Source organism: Rutidosis leptorrhynchoides, chromosome 5 (genome assembly GCF_046630445.1).
Source record: "Rutidosis leptorrhynchoides isolate AG116_Rl617_1_P2 chromosome 5, CSIRO_AGI_Rlap_v1, whole genome shotgun sequence".
Taxonomy (NCBI): domain Eukaryota; kingdom Viridiplantae; phylum Streptophyta; class Magnoliopsida; order Asterales; family Asteraceae; genus Rutidosis; species Rutidosis leptorrhynchoides.
In genome coordinates, this window is record NC_092337.1 from 347,479,187 (window position 1) to 347,488,171 (window position 8,985).

Below are 8,985 nucleotides of genomic sequence, written 5' to 3' on the forward strand. Positions count from 1 at the left end.
AACTCTCTCAACATACAAAATTAGGGTTTATTATTCTTGTTCTTGATTCCAGATTTAATAGAAATAAATCTGGATTAGTATTAGAGAACTTTTGTTCTTATTTCGTTTCTGTGTGGTTGATTGTTCAAAGTTGTCTTTAACAATTTCTGTAAAAGTTTGATTCAGTTAAGAAGATTGATTATTGTTGTTTATCTGCATTTGATCTATAGTTTGAACATGGTATCAGAGCGGAATCGAATCTACGAAGTATTCTTCTTCGATCGGTGGTCGTTTTTTGTTAAGATATGTAATTAGGGTTTCAACAAATTGGGGCTTCTTCTTCTCTGAGATCATCGTGGTGGTTTATTGTTATACTTGTGGATTCGAAGGCGTATCCTGACTGAATAGATTGTTAAATCTATTCTTGGTTTTTTGATAATCCTAATCGAATTAGGGTTTAGAGTTTTTGCTTCTTCTTTTGTATTCTTTACTCACGATCATCTTGATCTCTTCGGTTACTTCTATCCCTTCTTTATCTATTAAATTGTGCTAACCTATTTTCTTTGTAGAAGAGACATAACTGTGCCCAACTCTTGATCCCAGTTCTTGAAACTGGTGAATACCTGATCAAGCACAGTTGTGTAATAGGAATATATTTGTTCTTTGTTCTGTGTTTTCTCTGTTATTTGTATAATGGGTGATTCAGGAGGGGATGCTACTACTTCTGATAATCCAGTTTCAAAACTGGATTTCAGTGACCCTTTATTAGGGATGGCAATGGATCTAAAAAAATCCGAGATCTGCGGGTACCCGCACCCGTGATAGGTGGATAAAATTAAAAAAAATTACCCGCTGGTGGGCGATGGATGTAATCTTGTACCCGCTGATGGGTCGCGGGTGGGTGATGGATATAATAGATCCGTTGTGGGTAAAATCCGATCCAAAATTCGTAATACCCGTTTGAATAATCCGCGGATATACCCGTTCTAAATGTGAAAACTGTTCCCTTGAATAAATGGATAATAGGTAATATTTACTCCGTATAAGTTTTTACATTCCTCATGTCATTGTGGTATGGAACGTTTTAGTAACTAGAGCATCTCACAACTACACATCACATGTATTATATAATCAAAGCATGTTGTTGATTTTTTCGTTTTTTAGACTATCTTAATAAATCTACCGATCACTTTAGTAATTCGTCAACCTACTGTATGATTAGTTTTAGCTACTAAATTTTGAATGTTACTATTAAACATTGTAGCTTCACATATATTAGAAAAAAAGTATAATTAATATACGTTTGCCCATTGTATTATATCATAAACATAGGTATATGATTGGATAATGTTTTTCATGTCACTTTGAATCGCATAATGATATTTATTTTTGTTTTTTGAATACTTTAATTTACATATATACTTCATGAAAAAGATCCGCAGGTAAACCCACAACCCGCGAATATCCGTGGTTACGGGCATGGATCTAAAAATAAATCCGTTAACCAAGATTCGTGGGCTAATGGATCCTCAAAAAATCCGCGGGTGTGGGTGATGGATGTAGTGGATCCGCGCCCACGACCCGCGGGTGCCATCTCTACCCTTTATTTTTACACCCAAGTGACATTACTAGTACACCTATAATTACTTTTAAATTGCTTGGTACTGAAAATTATAGGGTTTGGAAGTGTGCTATGACTCTTGCTTTAAAAACAAAAAATAAATTTGGTTTTATTGATAAAACTATTGTTAAAGATACAACCAATGAGGTTTTAAGTAATCAATGGGAAAGATGTAATTCTGTTGTACTTTCTTGGATTCTTGGGTCAATCTCAGAAGAATTGTATTTGGGTCAAGTTTTTTCAACTATAGCTTCTGAGATATGGGATGAGTTAAAAGAGACTTATGATAGAATTGATGGTTCTATGGTGTTTAATTTGCATCAGAAGATAAATTCTTTGACACAAAATGGCATAACACTTTCTGAATATTATCACTCACTTAATTCTCTTTGGAAACAATTTGATGCTATGGTTGAAATTCCTGATAACTCAGATGAATTAAAAGCACATCATGCTATGATTAAACTAATGCAATTCTTAATGGGATTGGATGATTCCTATCATTCACTCAGAAGTGCTATCTTAACAACTGAACCACTACCATCTGTTAAAACTGCTTATTCAATTCTCTCTAGGGAAGAATCTCACAGAATCACTTCACAACACACTTTCAAGAAGCCTCCTGCTTCTGCTTTTAATGCTAAAATCACTGCAAATCAAAATTATAATAATCAAAATATAAGTGTTAAAGGTAGAGGTCCTAATCCAAATCTTAAATGTACAAAGTGTTAAAAGATTGGGCATACTATTGACAGGTGTTATGAAGTTGTGGGCTATCCTCCTAACTACAAAGGTAAAATGGTTAATAACAAAATTAACTACAATCACACACCAACTTGGAATAATAGTTCTGGTAACAGAAACTTTGCTAGTAATTCCACCATTGCTGAGTCATCTTCTCAAAGCAATATGCCTTATTCTGAAGAACAACCTTCTGTTATAATGTCTTTGATTAATTCAAAGGCACCTTCTCATGATCCTAAGGCTAATATGGCAGGTATAGGACCTTTCTATTCTGGTTTATCTGACTGTCCTAAAGTTAATATGACTAATAGGGTTTCTTCATATACTAAACCTAGTTGGATTATTGACTCTGGAGCAAATCAACACTATATAACAAGTGAATGTGGACTTAAAAATGTTGTTGACATAACTGATTTAAATCTGGCTGTTGAACATCCAAATGGTTCTTTTGCAAAAATTCATAAAATTGGATATTTTTCTATTTCTTCTGATCTTACTTTGTTTGATGTCTTGGTTGTTCCAGAATATCATGTTAATCTTATGTCTGTTTATAAATTGGCTAGAGATAGTAAGAAGTTTATAGGTTTTGATGAATATAACTGTTACATTCAGGACTTACCTCACAAAGGTGTGATGGGAAAGACCTTGGAGACTGGTAGTGTACATAGTGGACTATATGTGCTTGATAATATGACAGATGTAAGTAAATTATCTAGTCATACTTATACTCATAATTGTTTTCTTACTAAACACACCTGGCATAACAGACTTGGACACCCTGCAGAACCTGTTATGCAGGTTTTAAAGGGTTCCCTTGGTTTTGACAATGATAGTATTATGCCTTGTGATGTCTGCCATAAGGCAAAACAAACCAGAGAACCTTTTCCCTTGAGTGATCATGTGTCTAAAGATATTGGTGAACTTATTCACTTAGATATCTGGGGACCATATAAAATTACTTCTAGGGAAGGGTACAGATATTTTTTGACAATTGTGGATGATTATTCTAGGGCTGTTTGGGTATTTTTACTTTCTCATAAAAGTGATACAACTGATAACATTATACACTTTGTTCATATGTTTACAAATCAATTCAACAAATCAATTAAAATGTTTAGGAGTGATAATGGGACTGAATTCATAAATAAAACATTGTCAACTTTTTTGAGTAATCAAGGCATTATACATCAAACATCTTGCTCTTACACACCACAACAGAATGGTGTGGTAGAAAGAAAACATAGGCATCTTTTGAATGTAGCTAGGTCACTTATGTTTCAAAGTGGAGTTCCATTAAATCTATGGGGTGACTGTGTTCTCACAGCTACATATCTCATTAATAGACCTCCTTCTTCTGTTTTGAAAGGAAAGACACCATATGAGATTATTTATGGAAAGCCTCCTTCCTTAAATCATCTCAGGGTGTTTGGATGCTTATGTTTTTCTACTAAACTAAATGTGCATGATAAATTTGCATCTAAATCTGATAAATGTATTCTTATTGGGTATTCAAATACTCAAAAAGGTTACAAACTTTATAATCTTGATACAAAGATGATTTTAATCTCAAGGGATGTTAAATTTTATGAACATATTTTTCCTTTTAAAATGAAATCTACTTCTGATAATTCTTCTTCATTTAAACAATCTGATTATATTAACTTTTTTGATACAGATTTTCAGAATGAACCTGGTGTACCTTCTCAAGATCCTAATGATGACAATCATTCTGATCATGGTGAAGGTAGAGGTACACCTACATGGAGTAGTCAAAATCCTGGCACTTCTAAACATACAGATACTAGTTACAAAGAAACTGATAATGTAACAGATACTAGTAATGTGTCAGGATCTGATGTTCATGTAGGTGATACCACAGCAACACCAATGATGGACCCTCCTGAAAATGAAACTAATAATTCTGAGGGTAATAGTGTTCAAGTACCACTTGACACTAATTTGAGAAGGTCTACTAGGGAATCAGTTTTACCTAAAAGATTTGATGACTATCAATTAACTGGAAAAGTTAAATATGGCATTGAAAGATATCTTAATTGTGCAAAATTAAGTGATAAAAATCTTTGTTTTACCGTTTCTTTAAACAAAAATTTTGAACCCAAGTCTTAACATGAAGCTTGTACCAATCCACATTGGAATGATGCAATGAATGCTGAAATGGAAGCATTTAATATAAACCAAACATGGGTTTTAACAAATCTTCCACCATATAGAAAAACCATAGGATGCAAATGGGTTTATAAGATTAAATATAAATCTAATGGTGAGATAGAAAGATGTAAAGCTAGGCTAGTAGCTAAGGGTTTTAGTCAAACTGAGGGTGTTGATTATGATGAAACCTTTTCACCTGTGGTGAAAATGGTTACTGTTAGATGTGTTTTAACACTTGCTGTTAATAATGGGTGGTTATTATATCAGTTAGACATTAATAATGCCTTTATATGGTGATCTTGATAAAGATGTTTACATGACTCTGCCTCCTGGATATTTTGATAAATCTGAAACTAAAGTTTGCAAGTTAATCAAGTCTTTATATGGTCTCAAACAGGCACCTAGAAAGTGGAATGAGAAATTATCTAATTGTTTATTTGAGAATGGTTTTGTGCAATCAAAGAATGATTTTTCAATGTTTATTAAGAATAAAGGAGATATTTTTATTGTTATACTTGTTTATGTGGATGATATTGTGTTAACTGGAAATGATATTGATGAGATTAATTGTGTTAAGAAGTTTTTAAGTACTAAATTCATGATTAAAGATTTAGGGTTACTAAAATATTTCCTAGGAATTGAAGTAAATAACACTGATGAAGGATTGAATTTATCTCAAAGGAAATATTGTCTAGAATTGATTAATGAATTTGGTCTACTTGCTTCAAAACCTGCTAATACACCCATTGATGTTAATGTGTCTGCTTATAAAGGTCAAAATGAGAATATCATTAAAAATATGACTATTTATCAAAAGTTAGTTGAAAAATAGATTTATATAACTGTAACTAGACCTGATATTAGTTATGCTGTACATGTGTTAAGTCAGTTTATGCATGCTCCTACTGAATCTCATTTGAAACTAGCTTTTAGAGTTTTGAAATATCTTAAAGGAAGTCCAGGTAAGGGAATCTGTATCAACAAAGGTATGAATGATTTTTCTCTTACTGCTTATGTAGATTCAGATTGGGGTAAGAATTTATTGGCTAGAAAATCTATTTCTGATTTTTGCATATTTCTGGGAGATACATTAATCTCTTGGAAAAGCAAAAAACAGCCCACTGTCTCTAGATCCTCTGCAGAAGCAGTGTATAGAGCAATGGCTGCTGTAACATGTGAGTTGGTTTGGGTTTTAAAAGTTTTAAGTGAGTTAAAAGTTGAAAACTTGATTCCTATAAAACTTTTCTATGACAATTCTCCTGCAATACAAATTTATTCCAATCCTGTTCTACATGAAAGAACAAAACACTTTGATATTGATTGGCATTATGTAAGAGAAAAGGTTTCAAGTGGATTGATTAAAGTTGAAAAAATTGACTCACACTTAAATACTGCTGACATATTCACAAAAGGGTTATCTACAGCTCAACATAGTTTATTTTGTGAAAATCTTCAATTAAAAGATGTGTTTACAAAACAGATTGTGGGGGAGTGTTAAAAGGGTTGTTTTATTTCTCAATCTGTTTTGTAACTTAGTTTGGTTTGTGCAGATAAGCAGATCTTGATAGTAGGCTTGTTGAAGAATTGTAGATATGGCTGTTAAGGACTTCTGTTGATAAGCATTGTGGATATTAAGGGCTAAAGATGTTCAAAACCAAAGTTCTAAAGTAGAAGGGCTGAGTTTGACAAGTTTGAAAGAAAGAGTGGTGCTTGGTGACCAAGTTTACTGTAGAAGATAAATGCACCTAATTGGGGATTCGTTATGATCATCTCATTCTTATTTTTTATCTCATCGATCAGAAAACTCTCTCAACATACAAAATTAGGGTTTATTATTCTTGTTCTTGATTCCAGATTTAATAGAAATAAATCTGGATTAGTAATAGAGAACTTATGTTCTTATTTCGTTTCTGTGTGGTTGATTGTTCAAAGTTGTCTTGAACAATTTCTGTAAAAGTTTGATTCTGTTAAGAAGATTGATTATTGTTGTTTATATCTGCATTTGATCTATAGTTTGAACACCCTAATTAGATCGATCGTGTTGTGACGTCCTAGTGAGCAACGTTTTCAGAAACTTTGGAAATACACAAAAACAATGAATATCAATTGTTTAATTCCGGTTTTCTTAATTGCAATCAACAAACCAAATAATGGACTTCTTTCCTTTTACGGTTATATCAATTATAGCAATAGGTCGAATATATGTGTTTCATTAAATGATTATATATTATTTGAGTTTGGACTACCATTTTTTACGTTGCTTGCAATGTAGTATGGACAAGTAAAGAGACAACCGGCCTTATCAATTTTCTCCTCCAAACCATGAGAAGAAACGTACTTTCTATTCCTTTTGGATTTATCTATCTATGAGCTTTTAATACTAGTTGTTACCTTTTTTCTTTTAACGGCGGTTAGGAGTCACTATAGAATGGTATACAAGTTGTTACCTTACGTTGCCATATTTATAATACTAATGAATAGAATGGTTAGGGGTAAAGATAGCTCAAGCGGTCCGCCTTTATTTATCTATACCAATTGCCATGCACGAGTCGAGACACTAGTAGAGTAAGCTTTTCTCACATTTCAAAATGAATTGCAGCCTCAAATATGTAAACGATGATTGTTTTATTTAACGATTCGATCCTCATTGTAACATTATATAACGTAGGTAACACGTTAGTTAACAAAAGTTGAATGTGAAACAAGTTTGCGTCTCCAATGATAATCTAACCAAGACAAATCTCTATACACCTCCTTTATAAAATTTCATTCTTAGTTGAAAATTATCAAATTAAATCTGGAACCATTAATTGGTTCTTAACTATATATCAATACCAAAAACAGTAAGCTAGTATATGATCATCTAAATTAAAGAAGTCAAGACATTACAAAGTACTTCATTTAGTACTCATCATCACTAATGATGATCTTTGAGCTATTTCAATTAGATCTATTGTTGCTTGAAACTCAGAACTTAACAACCCACAATTGAATACATAGCTACTAGACATTTTGCATCCTACGTTGTATCCTTTCAGGCAACCTTCCTATTATCACACACTGATTCTTCATTTTCTTATAAAACTCAAGTTCCCTTGCTGCACAATCACCCAACTTTAAATCACCCAAATTTCACAGAATGTCTTCCCAATTTTAGATTCGTTGAAGCCATTGTAATTACGTGTTAAAGAAGGGGAAGCTTATCCCCACTACTGCGGTGGTTTGATGCGCAACGCTGTCGTCATCCCTGACACTGCCGCCGCGAGAGCCGCTGCTGCCGCTGCAGGCGTCATTTGGCCGCAGCCCCTGCCGGCCATGGAAACGAGGGTGTTCGGGATGTAAACGCAAGTGGTAGTGTAGATCCTTCAAATACTTCAACTTAACTTCCACTACTACCAATCGGCTATCAACACACTCGATAACATATAAAATAAAAGCTTGATTAGAGTTACTAAAGCCACTTTTTCATTCATACATAATAATCATAATCAGATCATCAAATACATTCATAATAATCTGTTCTTAGTTTATTATTAATTAGGATCGGTAGTAGTGGAAGTTAAGTTGATGCATTGGAAGGATCTACACTAGTCACTACCACCTGGGTTTACATCCTGAACACCCTCGTTTCCAAGGCCGGCAAGGGGCTGCGGCAAGTCGACTCCTGCAGCGGCAGGGCAGCTCTCCCGGAGGTAGTGTCAAGGATGACGATAGTGTTGCGCATCAAACCTCCGCGGTAGCGGGGATAAGCTTCCCCTTCTTTAAGAGTAATTACAATACCTAACGGATCTAAAATTGGGAAGACATTCTGTGAAATTTGGGTGATTTATATTTATATTTATTATAATTTATATATATATATATATATATATATATATATATATATATATATATATATATATATATATATATATATATATATATATATATCCGGGTGCTTCTAATCCTGGCCATCAATATCGAGAATCCTCGTCAGTTATCAATGTCCCGATGCTTCTCATCCTAACCGTCAATATGGAGGAGAATCCATGTCAAATAAAATTTGAGTGGTCAAACAGATGATGCCACGTGGTCAAATATATACGGATGTATCAAGGTTGAAAAAGACATGAGACGGGCCGAAACGTTAGCGAACTCAAAACGTCGCAACGGAAAAAACGGGGTCGAAACTGGGTCGAAACGGATGTTGACTAACGTTGACTTATATATATATATATATATATATATATATATATATATATATATATATATATATATATATATATATATGGGCAGGATCAATGGGGAAGTAACCAATCGGGGGGAAGCAAAAAAATTTTTTTTTTCGTATTTTTTGGAATTTTTTTCCAGCATCAAGATCACACAAAAATATGAACATTTAGAAGAGACACTTCGTGACGAATGTTATTATTTAGGCGGGAAAACGATCGACAAAAATAACATTCAAGATAATATTGTTCGTGAAGAATATG

General features: G+C 33.4%; 1 protein-coding gene across 1 annotated transcript; it reads left to right on the forward strand.

Moving 5' to 3' along the window:
* Positions 1 to 672: 672 nt before the first annotated feature.
* On the forward strand, positions 673 to 2,332 carry LOC139849643 (uncharacterized). Its single transcript, XM_071839277.1, has 2 exons — positions 673 to 785; positions 1,657 to 2,332. Exons 1-2 carry the CDS (start codon positions 673 to 675, stop codon positions 2,330 to 2,332), a joined length of 789 nt encoding a protein of 262 aa, XP_071695378.1.
* The last annotated feature ends 6,653 nt before the right edge of the window (positions 2,333 to 8,985 follow it).

What these genes read in the sequence shown, in the direction of transcription:
- LOC139849643 (XM_071839277.1), top strand. Translation starts at nt 673, where the DNA reads ATGGGTGATTCAGGAGGGGATGCTACTACTTCTGATAATCCAGTTTCA. An exon ending in AAAAAATCCGAGATCTGCGG is followed by an intron (nt 786 to 1,656) that starts GTACCCGCACCC and finishes TGAAAATTATAG; the next exon opens with GGTTTGGAAGTGTGCTATGA.